Source organism: Clarias gariepinus, chromosome 11 (genome assembly GCF_024256425.1).
Source record: "Clarias gariepinus isolate MV-2021 ecotype Netherlands chromosome 11, CGAR_prim_01v2, whole genome shotgun sequence".
NCBI lineage: Eukaryota > Metazoa > Chordata > Actinopteri > Siluriformes > Clariidae > Clarias > Clarias gariepinus.
Genome location: NC_071110.1, coordinates 7,367,616 through 7,383,968, shown reverse-complemented (window position 1 = coordinate 7,383,968; position 16,353 = coordinate 7,367,616). Strand labels below are relative to the sequence as shown.

Below are 16,353 nucleotides of genomic sequence, written 5' to 3'. Positions count from 1 at the left end.
TTTGTTTTAGTATTTGATTAGTTTGTTTATACATAGTTACACTGTTTTGTCTTGTTGCAGAGTCTTTTCAATTGTACTGTACATTTCACAGCTGTGTGTTGTCCTTTTTCATGTTTCCTGCTACGTAACTGTGTTCTGATTTAACCCATGCCTCCTTTATTTCTTAACCATTATACAGTAGCCTTGTTTCACTTTGCCTGCATGTGTTTTGCCGCTGCCGTGGACACCTTCATGGTTGTTGGTTTCAACCAAATAAAGTACATTCTGCCCCGTTTCACTATGGGTACACTATACCCATTCTCACAACTTCTAAGCCTTACTTGCTCAGCACAAATGTTCTGAAAAACTCAAGCAAAGCAAGCAAGCAAAAAAGCAAATTGAGGAGAGTAGCTAACTTAAAAATGTTTTTAATGTTAGAAAGTAGCTGATTTTTTATCAGTTTTGTGACAGTACTGATGTTAAAATTCTGCTTATGTCTGTGTTTAAGTTTGATGTGAGCAAGGTGACAAAGTTGAACAGTACAATATCAATCACATATGCTTATTTAGTATTCCACTTCTGCCTGGTAACTAAGGATGAAATGCATGGGCACTTATGAAAAGCTTCATTAAAGTTATATATATATATTGTCTTTCGGCTGTTCCCTTTCAGGGGTCGCCACAGCGAATCATCTGCCCCTATCCTCTGCATCCTTTTCTCTCACACCAACTAACTTCATGTCCTCTCTCACTGCATCCATAAATCTCCTCTTTGGTCCATCTCTAGACCTTCTGCCTGGCAGTTCAAACCTCAGCATCCTTCTACCGATATATCAAGGTGGCCATCAAGGTGATTGTAGTAAAGAATCAAAATCACACACTCATATTCAGTTAAAGTGCATCTATTTTAAAAGAGTTATTAATAATGCTCTAAGAAATGCTCTCAACTGTCCTGAACAGCCACTTAACAAGAACTTTGACCTCTGCCCTTCAAGCTTTTGTTCAGGTTTTCAAAACCAAAAACTTTTTTATTCCTGTACTTGTTAAGAGACTAAATCTATGTAGTCAAATTTGGACAAGTGTATTGTAGAACCACTATTTATTTATTTATTTATTTAACCTAATGCATTGTGTATTCATAATTGATTTTCTATTTTGGTTAATGCTGCATTTAATATCAGGAATGATAAATACATTTTTCTACTACTAAAATAATTTTTAAGGAGTGTGGAAGGCTGAAGCCTATCCAAGGAAACTTTGGGCATAAGGAGGAGTGCCAGTCCATCACAGGGAAAGCACACTTATGCATGCATCCACACACACAGGGCACTTTGGGAGTGTCAATTAGACTAATCTGCATGTGTTTGGACTGTGGAAGAGAACCCAGCCAGCACAAGGAGATGCAACATGACTACTACAGTATGCGACAATGCTGTCTGGGATAATAGCTCCAGCTGAATTCTGCTTCATGATGGTTTGGAGCTACACATGCTGCTCCTGTGCTCCCAGTGATCCTGCCCTTTGCACATGCTGACTCATCCCTGTGCTGAACTGGACTTTATGTTATTTAACTTTCAGCTGATATTTCTATCTGTTATCACCCAAATGAGGATGGGATCCCTGATGAGTCTGGCTCCTCTCAAGGTTTCTTGCTATTGTCATCTCAGGGAGGTTTTCCTTGCCACTGTCGCCTTCACCCTTCGCTTGCTCATCAGGGACAATCTCATGGGGTTTGGGCATTGGGTGGGAATTAAACCCTCGCCTTTCACATGGCAGGTGAGAAACCTACCACTGAGCCACCAATGTCCTAAAATATAAATGAATATCTTAAAATATTATTCTATTGGGTCTTAGTTTTTAAATAAATTTTAATAAGAACAAGAAGCATTTACTTGTAACATAAATTAGTGAAATTATTTTCACTTTATTACCATTTTCAGATAATTTTCAGGTCATTAAGACCTTTAAGGACCTTTAAAAGGTCATTAAGAAGTTGAAGTCAAGAAGAGCCCCTAACCTTTAATGTCATGAAATTGGGTGGTAGTGGCTGTTAATGTCATGGGCAGAAAAGGGCAGGCATAGGCACAGAGGGGTGTTTTAAAAAAAAATATTTTTTTTATTTTTTTTTTTTTTCTCAGGATAACTAAAACAGGACTCCCAAAGAAAAACAAACGAACACTTAAATTATACAACCTATAACTGACCAATACCCAGGCTAGAGGAGAGGACAAGCATTATACTGAAGTACATGCTTAACTGACAAGACACAGACTCTAATACATAAAACATAAGCACTATGTTGAGACACATGTTGAGGACGAAACAGACTTAAGCTAAGCATGGAGCTGAAAACGGGAACAAGACGAGAGACTCTGAGAGACACGAGACAGGACTAAGGCTAAAGACATGGCTATCAGCTAACCATGGCAGTCAGCTACATATACATCCAGCTAAGCATGTCTTTAGCCCAACTTGCAACTAGCTACCACAACACTAGGGACTCAGGGACACACGGAGGCTGGGCTAAGGAACACACCGAGGCTAACTACTTACAGTACCTCTTCTCTAACACAACACGACTCAACTCCAAATCAGCTCCACACACACTTGAACACCAAAGACTCACATACAAACACACTTAGCCTGGGAACTTGCTTAGTAGTTATGGGATAACATAAACTGAACTACAAAAATAACAATATAAAATAACCAACATATAAACAAAGAAAAATAAAACGCCCACTTAACTGACAGTACGTACAAACGTTCAATGCTCGACCCAGTTACCCCGGCTAATCAGCTCTTTATTGAAGATTTAACGACCTACCTCGGTTCAGGTGTGCTCCCGCATCACCTGACCAAGGTGCCTTCTGGGAAACTGAGCCTGCAAAACAAAAACTACAAAGGGCAAAACAGTGCCCTCTAGTTTCAATTTTATACATTTACCCACTAAGCCAGTTTAGTTGGATATAAGAATCTATCATGAATTAATGTAAATAGAAATTAAAACAAATGCAAATATTGTAACAGTTTATTTTATCTTCTCCTGTCCATTATTGAACACATACAAGCACACATAAAAAACCAATGCTGACAAAAAACGACAACCTGAGGGCTCTATTCAGGATCTTACTATATATGCCATATTTAGTGCCACTAGGAAAGAGGATGATGCAAGAACCTTAGAGTGAGTCATGCATGTTGAGAGGAGGGAAGTTAAAATTGGCACGATCGGTGTAATAAATCCATAACATACCTGGTGTCATTCATCAGCCTGAGGCAATTCAGGTCAGAGATCTCAGCTGCATCCAACACAGATATCGTCTGCGAATCACTGAAGAATGAGGGGGTCTTTGAACGACAAAAATATTACTACAAGTAAAAAGAAAAAACTGGCGTTAATATACTAAAACAGGAGACTCTGTGTTATTTAATGGCGAGTTCTTATTAAAGTGACTTTAATTCAGAAGTTGTCTTTTTAAGAAGCTCAAATGTTTGAATAGTTATCCTCCATTTAATGCTTTATTTAATCAGCTTGACCGTGTCTCATTAATACAACAATTGGCTTATAACATTTAATATGAGTTTACAGTGAGAATCAGGGGGAAAAAGCACCTTTGTGACTTAAAATAGAAAATAATAACCTGTCATAGATCTCAACTTGGGGAATAAAAAGAATCAATGTGTCTACTGAGACCATAAACAACAGGAAAAAGAACATAATTCAGAAATGAATGAAGCATAAATGTAAAGCAAAAGAAAACTGCTGATTGATTTGCAAAAATAAATTTAAACTGCACCCAAAAAAAAAAAAAATATGAACAAAGCCCTTAAGAGAGGGGGTGGAAAATATTCTTGGTAAAATGTCTGCACAAATTTTCACCAATCAGCCATAACATTAAAAGCACTGACAGGTGACATTAATAACATGGACTATTTTGTTACAGTGGCACCTGTCAAAGGTGGGATATAATAGGCAGCAAGTTGAGGTTCTTGAGGTTGATGTGCTGCAAGCAGGTAAAATTAGAAACAATAATGGATATGAGTGACTTTGTGATGGATAGACACCTGAGTCAGAGCATCCTCAAAATGTCAGTGGTTAATAAGGATCAAAAGTGGACCAAGGAATGCCAACTGGTGACAGAGTCATGGGAGTCAAGGCTACTGACGCGTGTGGGAAGCGGAGGTTGGTCCAATCCCAGAGAAGAGATTAGCAAATAGCAGAAAAGGTCAGAGTGCCCATGATGAACCTTGTCCACCACCAAACACACAGAGTGGCCAATAAGCATCTGAACAAGATCATGAAAAAGGCGACCTAGTCTGACATATTCAGAAGTATAATTTTTTTATATTTTAATTTTCAACAATCACTTTTTATTCACAATTCTGTTAAGAAAATATAAATGCCCATGCTTATTCGACATAAACATGACTCATGGTGCATGTGATATTGTGAGCTTCAGAGGCTGATTGTTAAAGCAGTCTTGACACTAAGGCATGCTCTAGATCTAAAGATTAATTATACTGTACCTATATAAATAATGAGACGTTTTTAATTGAAGACACACATAAGATTGCCATGAATGACTCAGTCAAAAGCAAGGTAAATGTAGACTTTAAAAGAAGATAAGAAAGCCACAGAATGGTATTCATATTCTGCGTACCTTTTATACCCATGTTTTAGATATTACTGAGATGTGACATAATTACACGTCTCTATGCAGTAGATTAAGTTCTTATTCACTTTTATTCTTAAGGGAATGGTAGATACATAGATGAATTAAATAAACCATTCTGTATATACTGTAATTAGGCCTTTTCTTTATAAAAGCAAAGATATATTTAAGTGCTCAGAGTGTTATAAGATTATGCATGTCTTTATTACTGTTCTAGATGCTTTTATTCTATACACTGGCTTGTGCTGTTTTCTTTTAAATCTCACCACAGAGTAATGCATACATTGGCATTAAAGATGTTGGACAGATTCAAAACTGTAAAAATATCTTTAAGACATACTGTGTTCTGCAACACTGCATGTTGTATTGTGGCATTTAGTTGTAAGTAGTAAGTAAGTAGTTACTGTAGTTAGGGTTAGTTTTGTATGTGGTCAGGATATACCAGAGAATCTGTATGTTTTTTTCCCCATTACCGTTCCTTGTAAGTACAACTACAGTACTACAGTATGTAATCTGGAAAGTATTCACAGCGCATCACTTTGTCCACATTTTCTCATGTCACAGCCTTATTCTAACATTGATTAAATTCATTTCTTTCCTCAGAATTCTACACACAACACCCCATAATGACAACATGAAAAAAGTTTACTTAAGATTGTTGCAAATTAATAAAAAATAAAAAAAAATTGAGAAAGCACAAGTACATACAGTAAGTATTCACAGCCTTGGCCATGAAGCTCAAAATTGAGCTCAGGCGCATCCTGTTTCCCCTAATTATCCTTGAGATGTTTCTACAGCCTAATTGGAGTCCACTTGTGGTAAATTCAGTTGATTGGACATGATTTGGAAAGGCACCCACCTGTCTATATAAGGTCCCACAGTTGACAGTTCATCTGACCACAGTGGCCTCCATTATCCATAAGTGGAAGTTCGAAACCACCAGGAACCTTCCTAGAGCGGGCCGGCCATCTAAACTGAGCGATCGGATCTGTGGAGAGAGGAGAATCTTCCAGAAGGACAACCATCTCTGCAGCAATCCACCGATAAGGCCTGACAATCCCATAAAAGTCCATTGATTTTCTAAGTTAAACATGTGTTTACTCTGACACTCACACCACATCTAAACTGACCTACACTCTACGTGGGAAGGACGGGAACAAATCAATTCCACCAATTCTAGTTTATAGAAAACGATTGTGGTCATTATGGTTGGTGCACCAAAGTTACTGATGGTTACCTGGGGAGCGGATGCTGCCCACTTGGTCTCTAGGCTGTCGATTCTTCCTGGGTCTTTTTTCAAACGTCTCAAACAGACACACTTGTCAGGATTAGATGATGACATGCCCATGCCCAGAGTCCCCTGTGATAGTCTCCAGGCTCCCCACAAACCTGTACAGGAAAAGCAGTATAAAGATTGAGTGAGAAAACAACTGCTTACAGACTAGCTGCTATAATGTAAGTTATAACAATGACTAACCTGTCACTGTGTTCTTCTCTAATGTTTGGTTTGATAACCAAATAAGAACGATTGCCAGGTTGCTAAGCCTAATGTTTTGACTCAAACACACGTCTGACACCATTAATGTACAGTAAGAAAATAACCCATGAGATGGAACAATAATTCTCTAACTTAGTCATTATCCCTTCTCAGGTCATTAAATAGTCTCAAATTAAGTTGACAGCCACTCGATTGGAACACAGCCGAGCCATTAGATACCTTCTACTGTAGATGACAGATTTATTGGAAACAGCAACCCTTTAAAGCAGGCTATTAAAGAGCTGTTTAACAAAATCATTCAATCTTTGGACGGAAAACTGGAAAATGTCAACTCCTTCACGGAAAACAGTGTTAATATACCTCCAGCTATATCTTGACAGTCAAGCAGACATGGAAACGGACAAGCCGACCAAATTTAATGTAAGATGTGGATAATTTTTGGAATGTTAGTTAAACTGAAATGACATTGAGTAATGCTGATACAAATGCATTAATTGTAGTGAAATTATTGAGGCTTTTAAGCTTTATGTAACTCTTATTTATCTTATTGAAGCACCTAGGTTGTTTTGCCTTTGGAGCATAAGGCAGCTGTTAGCTGGCCCATTGTTATTTGAGATTGACCCTGAGGTGTTCTCTGCAGCTGTGCTATGCCAGCAGAACACACACCACCATTAGAGTGACAAGCACTCTATCTATCTATCTATCTATCTATCTATCTATCTATCTATCTATCTATCTATCTAAAAACATGATGCTTATTATTATTATTATTATTATTATTATTATTATTATTATTATTATTTACTGCTCGGCTGTACAGTATAGTAAACAGTAGTTTTAGAGTACATTATTTACAATATAGCTATACTTTAAAGCATAAGGGACTGGTCATTTGTTACTTCACCTAAATTCAGTTAAAGAGATGACCCCAGTAATGTGTTCCTGATGAGCCTATTTATTTACATATTTATCATTATTATTATTATTATTATTATTATTATTATTATTATTATTATTATTATTGTTGTTGTTGTTGCTAGGCCATTCTTACTTGATGGCCTAAAAGCTAGTTTCATCATGGTGTTTGATGGGTTTTAAAAATGCACTTGACAATACTGTTTTTGAAAGAGCTGTATTGTCAAGTGCATTTGTGAAACCCATCAAGCACCATGATGAAACTGGCTCTCATCAAGTGCATCCCAGGGAAGCAAGACCAAGATTTACCTCGGCTGCAGAGGAGACGTTCATTTAGAGTTACCAGCCTCAGAAATCACCAATTAACAAACAGCACATCAGATTAGAGCCGTTATGAAGTTTTACAGAGCAGAAGTAGAAGATACATCTCAATTTATTGCATATTTTGGATGCCATTAGCCTTGTTTTACAATGTAGGAAGAAATAAAAATCAGGAAAGACTGGAATTATAAGCTGTGTCCAAACTGTTGACTTGTAGTGTGTGTACGTGTGTTTATACATTGCACATCTCTTTAAAGTTGTAATCTTAGCTCTCCATTTAATTTTTTTTAAAGATAATATTAATGTGTAGTGCATTATGGCTCCCAAACACAGCACAATCAGTGCTAGAGACAGCAACAGCAACAGCAAGAAGCAAAGAGAAATCTTAATTCAGAAGCGAAACACAGAGATGGAAACAAGTTATTATCCAATAGAGCTTTGTTAAGTATGCACTTTACTGTACTGCAGTTTGGTAAGTACAACATACAAACTGCATGACATCTGGTTTTATAATTTTTTTTTCATAATACAGTATACTCTTTTTTTATTATTTTCTTTTCCTTTTCTTTTCTTTTGGTACCTTCCCATATTTATGGAAGCAGTTGTTTAGGGTTTTTTCTCCTTTATTTTTCTTTAGTTATTTTATCATGCGTGTTGTTTGAAACAGCAATGCATTCGAATTTACTAGCAAACAGCAGACAGCAACATGTTCCCTAGTGAAACGGTGGCAAGCATACAGTGCTCTTATTGTCAAGTCTGGGGTTTGAGTCCTGCAGGGTATTGCCTTATTTTCCGAATAAAAGGGGAAATTTTTAATGTCAACAGGTTTCAAGGATGTATTTCAGCTGAGAAATAAAAAAAAAATGCTATTCATGAATATTGTTTTAAAGCCATATCTACAACACTATGTTGGCATCATTTGTGCATCAGGGTCTGTGTGCATAGAGTTTGCATGTTCTCCTCATGCTGGGTGGGTTCTCCAGGTTTTCTGGTTTCCTCCCACAGTCTGAAGACTTGTACAGATGGAGCCACGCCAAATAGCCGCGGAAGTGTGAATTGCGTACGAATGGCGTACGGCTGCCTTATGCACGCCGTAGTCCCCCCTCCTTTTTCTTCGAGAAAGGCGTGTCAAGATTTCACAGTAAACACGCCCATTCAAGCCCTATTTATGCATTTACCTGGTTCCACCACTAGATGGCGCTTCGTTCTCAAGGACCCGTTAACACAAGCCAGCAATTTAGTTGCGCTGTTGCAATCACGTGATTTTAACAACCCACCCCCACCGAACTGACGCTGCCAAACTGCACTAGAGATGAAGATGGTGGCTTAATGGACTATTCGCGGTAAGTGGTGTTTTAATTTATTAAATTTGTTCGGGATTAGTTTACAGTTTATTTTCCAGTTTAGTTTTTTTACCGGCCGTTTTGAAAATCACTGGCAGCACCAGCAGCGGTCAGATGTGACTTTAGATAACTTAATGATCTGTTTACCAAGTCTGAAGTTAACATTACAGCTTACTGTCAGTGTCATAAACTCACAATGTCACTCCTCTTTAACTAAAAAAGACACTAAAGCTTCGAAAATACTATTAATGTCCCTAATACAAAAGCTGCACTACCGGATGAAGAGTGTTTGTGCTCTATAACAATGCCTTTAGAATCTGACCGCGTGTTGTCTGGATAAATTCAGCATTTATTTATTCTTTGGGTAAGAGTTAATCTGCAGGTTATATCTGTGAATATTATGTGATGCAGTTCATGAAGGACACAAGCTGAGGATAGATGTACAGGAGCTCGCGAGCTAAACGCTCATAACCGGGTTTATATTTTTCTCAATTTGGCCGTGACTTTGCGCGGTAGCGCGAGCGCTTAGTTACCGAACTGGATAAAAACTCTGAAGTGTTTATCAGTTAAGGAGTGTGGGGGGGGGAGGTGTGTGTGTGTGTGTGTTTGTGTGGGGGGAGGTGTGTGTGGGAGGAGGTGAGGGGGGCTTCAGTACTCGGGAAGTTATAGTTTGGCTTCAGAGATTAACTAATATATACGAGTGTTATATCGCCTAACTTATTTGTATGAAAAGCGCATTTTAATTTAATGCAGACGATAATACAGACAGACCGGGGTTAACACTAACAAAGTTCAATGGTTAAAGTTATCCCAGTTTATTTACATTCCAGAATTCCCCAAAACAGTATTTTACACACTCTGTGGTGTAGGTTTACTAATATCTTTTATATTTATTACAACTAGATATTCTGTAAAGTTTATTTATCTTTGTCTTCACTAAATTCTCCTGTTGTCTTTAATCAGGGCTCCGCTGTGGAGGATTGGGGGGTCAGACGGATGACGGTTGGCCTTTTGGAGCTACTGGAGGAGCCTGAACAAGATGTTAAAGGGAGCTGTAGGAGGGATGACGTCACAGTGCAACAGCTTTAGAATGATGTTTGGTCAGGTCTACTGTATGTTCTGAACATAGAATTGCAAAACGTCTAATACTTTAGGGGGGAAACAAAGAATTAAACAGTTCCATCTTTAATATTTAAAAAAAAAATGATATTTTAATATATACAAGAACCAGATAGAGACTGATAAGCAGCTGGTGTTATCCGGGTATTTTAATGACCTTTAAGCAAAAATTAAACATGTTTTCACCTGTTTTATACAAATTATTTGTTTTTACTTTTACTTTTGACTAATTTTGAAAGAATAAATTTTATTTTTAAAGTAATGTGTGCGTGTTTTAATTGTTGGGGGATTGTTTGTGTATTTAAAAATACATTTACTTAAACCAACAACTTCAATGTGCAAAAAATGGGACCCGACGTTGTTTTAAATAGTCAAAGAGTTGGGCTAATAATAATGATAATAATAATTATTATTATTACTGTTTATAGAAACGAATGAAAACAACAGTTAAACACTTGATCATATGTATCTGTGCTAGTTTGTGATTGTGACCCATAATCATTTTTTTTCTCAGTATAATGTTTTTTTGGGGGGGGGGTTAAGAATCCATTAAAAGAGCAAAGACAAACTTGGAAGGTAAGAAAGCTCAGTGGAGAATACTGACTGTGACATGGTGCTAATTGCTCTGTGTGTGTGTTTTTGGCGGGGGAGGGGTACTTCAGACTTACTTGTCTGTGCGCAAAATGTTTGTGTTAAACCAACGGAGAAATGCAGGAGCGCGCGCGCACACACACACACCTCTCATCCACAACCGCTTTAACTGTTGTCTTGTAAATCGTTGATTAAACCTAAGAACACAGCTGTTCAGCATCAGTCCTAAACACAAGCGCAGGGTCTGTTTTTGTCCTTAATTAAAAGACACCAATATGTTAATTTACACAATGATAACATGTTGTTTATGTTTAATGTTTATTTTGCGGGAAAAGGTAATAAGCAATATTTAAAAGAAAAACAAACCAGTAAGTAAGTGTTTCATACATTAAGGTGCTGTGTATAACCAAGTGCTCCAACAGACATAGCAACAGTGTGTGCGCTGTGGGGGATTGGAAGGTGAACGAATATAATCATGTACAAGACAAAGGACGTTCAGAGGTGTGTTATACCCCCCTGCCACGGATTGCCGCCCATTACGCAATCGCTATCTTCAAAGAAAAGCCGCCGCCCCTTTTCATTCGAACGCGTTAGCGAGTGTTTTTCTTTCCCTTCGCTCGGTTTTGTGAACACAGTTGCGTTCAGTAACACGGTGGAACCAATTACATAAACAGCAGCAACAACAACCATTATGATCACACTTTGTTGAATTTATATTGCTTAAATATTTCACAGCTGTGTCCTCTTTGCATTGCTACGTGTTTATTTACTTTCTTTTCGTATCGCACGTAATGCACTCTAAAATCGACACTATCAAACTTGGAAATTATATAATATTCAATCAAACATCAAGTTATTAAAAGTAACGAATTTGTCACTACTCTTCTCTCATGCAGCACGGCTAAAAAGATAATAAAAATTACACCAAAGTGCTGCAGGTTTGGTGTCTGTGAGCTTTTCCTAATCAGAGTTACACGGGGGGCATTTTGTGGCTGCTCCAGTTACACTCTACTTAGATATTACACAGAGAGGAGTTCACTTCTGTCCTCTTCATCCTAGCTTAATTTCATCTCATGAAATAATAGTAAGTTTTGTCTGAGTTCATCTCCCCAGCCAGTGTTGTGTATGGACAGGGTAGCATCATGGCAGGATTGGTGTCATTTTTATTATCTTTTTAGCCGTGCTGCGTAAGAGAAGAGTAGTGACGAATTCGTTACTTTCGTTACTAGACTATTTTGTCTGCAAGTGAAATACATCGATACGTTAATAATTTACACCATGATAACATTACTGCAGACGGATCTAGAGACGTGACTTTGAGACGTTCACAGTATATTCGAACCGTAAACAGAGTTTATTCTGCAGAACATTACAAAACAGCCATGTCCAATAAAACAGTGCATCTTTAATAAGCCGCATTGGTTTCCAGTCAGTAGTAAAATTAACGAAAGACTGAGAAGCCCCGTAATATATATATATATATATATATATATATATATATATATATATATATATATATATATATATATATATATATTTTTTTTTTTTTTTTTTTTAATGTTCAAATTAACGTTTCAGAATAGCCTATATAATTTGTCTTGTCATCTGTTTACAGCGTTGGCTGATTTTGTGATTGAGACCCATGGGTTACATTGAAATATTTTTATTAGTAGTAGTAAGCCAGTCTTTAGTAACCTTGAATAAATCACAATATAAGCCCTCTCCCGCGCGCACGCTCTCTCTCTCTCACACACACACACACACACACGGACACACACAAACAAATAAAACATGAAATCGCGTAAAACCAAATGAAACTATCGCAGAAATATATAAGCAGTAAAAATTACAGTAGTATCCTGTAGGTGATTCCTGTCCTGATAACAGGCGCTGACCCTCTGGACCTGTTTAGTTCTGTTAGTATTGTGTTCAAGTGTGAATGTTTATGGGGATTTAATCTGTCTCTGCTGCCGCATCTATTCACCGTAGTGATAAGTGATTAATGTCCCATCAGATCTTTGACGGGAAAACGTTATACTGGTTAAATGACTAAAGACATACTGATCCGTATGAACAGATATTTGTTCCAGATATTATGCGTTATTAATCGATTTGTTTTTGCCAATTTTTGACTATCAGCGAAAATAAACATTAGCGAAAACATAAAAAATATAACGAAAACAAACCCAAGCAGAAGTTAAATTTTAAGCGTTACTTTGCAGCAAAATATTATCTACCAGTGTATTAAACGGAAATAGATAAAATACACTGTAATGTAAAATACTGTACATAGCCCGCATTGTATTCCATACCTACAACGACTGGTATAGATAAATTACAGATGTTACCGTGTCTTTAAGGATTATTAAGGATGTCGTGAAAAATATTGCAATAAGTAGTTTTATTAATTAATTTAATCATTAATTAAAAATAGCATAAGCATCATGGATTGTGTATTGAGTGATTTAAATCTGTTTTATGAATCGTTTTTTATCCCTCTTTTTTACCACATCATCTATTTATGAAACTATGTTGACGTAAGTTATGATATATATATATCAAATATAGTAACCGGCTGCTTGGACACTGCAGTTAACTGAAGCAGTCAATGCTCCATCTGGCGGAATTATACAGCATTGCAACCATCTTTTTAGAAAGCGCATGGGGGCGTTTATGGGGCGGGGCATCGTTAACTACGTCATCGCGGGGGATAACATTCCGTGCACGGATCGATCATGGTCCTGTCACGGTCCTGTCATGGACCTATCATGCTCCAAGCGGCTGTTTGACGTGGCTCCCACTGTAGATTAAACTTACAAATTACACATGTAGTGTGTAAATGCATTTGTGAATATTGACCAGAGGTCCTCTCCGGGTCATAAAATGGGAATAAATACAATGGTCACCATTGCCCTCCACAGTCCCTAGTTCCTATATGGTCACAGTGGTTGTCCTAGATGGATGGATGACTATTATCATTAACAGTGCCAAAATTATTTCAACAGCAACAACAACAACAACAAAATCTTTTAAAGTTTATAAGCATTTAGGATGGTTAAACTCAGAGTGTAAAAGAACCTCTAACAATCATACTGTTTATATAAAACACAGCACAGTCCTACTATTGAATCAGTTCTGGAAATGCTTACACCAGAGGGCGCCACTGAGACGCGTTTTTTCTTTCCTTAGCTTTTTTTTTTTTTCTCTTTCTTTCTTTTTTTTTCCCTAACAGGAAGCGCGTGTGCAGAATCACCCTGACTCTGATACCGGAGTGAAGGCAGTTTACCGGGGATCTCTCAGGGTGAACTAACTGTGTGCAGTGATGGTTCATTTCGGATACAAAGCAGCGGCATGTGTGTTTTACTCACTCGGTAAGTGTGTTCCAGTCGTCTCAGGCGTTTACGGAGTGGAAGTGATTGCACGCGTTACTTTTGGTTGTCAGCTTGTGCTTTCATTTATTTATTTATTTAATTTGTTATTTATTTATATTTCGCTTGTCTATGTTTCTGCACTTTTCTCCAAAGACACGCGCAGGAAGTGGGGGGAAACTTCAAAGCGCTGCGGGCCAGATTGATACATTGTTGCCGATCACATAACGGGCAACTTGTTTCAACATTGTGAAACATTGTATTCTTTGTTGCAGGAAGTGGGTTAAATTGTTATTGCAGTCAGGGAGGGGTGTGTGTGGTTGGGGAGGGGGGCACTTCAGTTGTGTACTTGAGTAATAACTGTAAAGTGTAAATCTGCCACTTTGAAAATTCTAGCTTATACTGTATATATTTTCTCTGTCTAGTTTGAAATGCTGTATTCACTGCATTGCTAAAAGCAGCACAACCTTCTTATTCAATATTCTCGCCTTTATGGAGTATAAATGTCTAGTTGGGATTGTTTAGCAGAACAACACATAGCCCCCAGAGCTGAATAAATTCCCCCTGACTCACATTAACAATGTTCAGTTTAAACACTCCAGCACTGAGAGCTTATTGAAGGCAACAGCATCGGCACACCTGAATCCCATTCTTGAACAGTTTTTTTTTATCACACTTCTGTACACGGTGCAACCCAAGTATTTAAGTGGTCTGATGTACTATTTAGTATGTTGCCCGATGTAGTGTTCAAAAAAGGTTTAGTGTTGATTAACACCCGTAGTGTTTAAATGCACACGTCTCTGCAGCTTAGAAAATGCACTATTAAAGTACGATGTTCATTTAAACAGAGTTAACTGCGCATTCAGTTTTCCTTTATAGCCGCATACTGAATATGAGGGGTGTTTAAATCAAACTGAGAAATGTCTGATTGATGAGGACGTAAAACCGATCGTCATTTACGGAAGACTTCAAGGACAGTACTGTGATAAGACTCGTTCCCACAGTAAAACATTTGAGCAATGCTAACCTTTTAAAGAAGGCCGTACATCCCTGAATAACAATCTCGGCCGAGGTGGCTCGGACCCATTCCCGTGAACGTTCAGCGAGTAAAATTCCTGATCCTTAAAAATCGACGGATAACTTGCAGAAAAGAAGCATCTGTCTGTGAGAACTCTACACTGTGTCATTCACGAACGCCACTTGCACACTACAGGAACACGTCAGAAACGCGTCTTTCACCTGTCAGTCTGAGTTACAGTCCTGACCTCGCTCCAAGCCATTTCCACATGTTTTTGTGCCTTTAAAGGTGTTCCTGGAAAGCCAGCATTTAAGAGGTGAATCAGACAGTCAGTCTGATCATGGTTCCAGCATTCTGAGAAAACTTTCCACCTTGATGACCAAGTACTTTTGAAAGCTGGGATAAGTGCATTAGTGTAGCAGGGGATTATATATATATATATATATATATATATATATATATATATATATATATATATATATATATATATATATATATATAGAGAGAGAGAGAGAGAGAGATAGATATGGATATAGATAGATAGATATAGTTAGATATATATATATATATATATATATATATATATATAGATAGATAGATAGAAAAAAAGCTGTTCTGTTGTTCTGCAAAAGTCCCGGTTTGACTCGAACGCTGTGTACTATTTTACTGTTTGTAATTAGTATTCAAGAGCAACCTTTAAATGTTGGGAGGTTGTTGTTTTTGTAATTAACTGTAACTAGCATTATATGCAAACACTCAAATTTCTAATCTAGAAAAGCTGTCAAAATAATGACGAGAGTGTTAATTGGTACTGAGTGTATTGAACACCGCATTTTCAAACCTATCACACTAAACCGTATGTTAGAACGCATAAAACCTGTCATGGCCAGAGTTTAAGTGTTCTATATATATGATGCTATTATGAGTAATATTATGGTATTGTGCGTAATATTATTCAAAAATCCCCCATGTTCAGATAACCACTGTTATGTAGCAGTACAGAAATCTAGAAAACTACTCATACGATATTTAATACACTCTAGAAAAATTGGCAGTGTTGAATTACAACATTCATTTTAAATCACCATGAGATCATGTTTCTTTTTACCCACAGTCTGTAATACTAGTTTGTAAGACAGCAAACTCTTGTGGTTGTTTGCAATTTTGCCATACTAATTAGTTGCACTCTTGTAGGTGTTGTGCTCACTGGGACCACTTAATACGGTGTTATCACGATACCTAGGTGCTCATTCGATTTGTGTTGCGATTCTATAAGGATCCCAAGTTTGTAAATATCCTGATTCTATGGATGCTCTAATCAGGGTTTTTGGGGGTGATTACCGATCTTGGATCACAAAAATCATAATGGGCCGATACTGAATCGCTGATCACAGGTGTGTGTGGGGGTTATTGTGAACTGTTGTTTAGAGTGTCCTACTTATGTTTGTATATTTATCAGCTATTTATCCCAGTAAAAAGTAAACATGCTAAACAGCAATGCATAAATATAAATAAGATCTGAGAAA

At 37.4% G+C, this 16,353-nt stretch overlaps 1 protein-coding gene across 2 annotated transcripts in view; it reads left to right on the top strand.

Moving 5' to 3' along the window:
• Positions 1-13,681: 13,681 nt before the first annotated feature.
• The window catches only part of b3glcta (beta 3-glucosyltransferase a), a 174,942-nt gene continuing 172,270 nt past the window's right edge, over positions 13,682-16,353 (top strand). For both annotated transcript variants that reach the window (XM_053506669.1, XM_053506668.1), the window contains exon 1: positions 13,682-13,812. In XM_053506669.1, the coding sequence (XP_053362644.1) occupies positions 13,764-13,812 (49 nt within the window). In that variant the 5' untranslated portion in view covers positions 13,682-13,763. The remainder of the gene's footprint in view (positions 13,813-16,353) is intronic.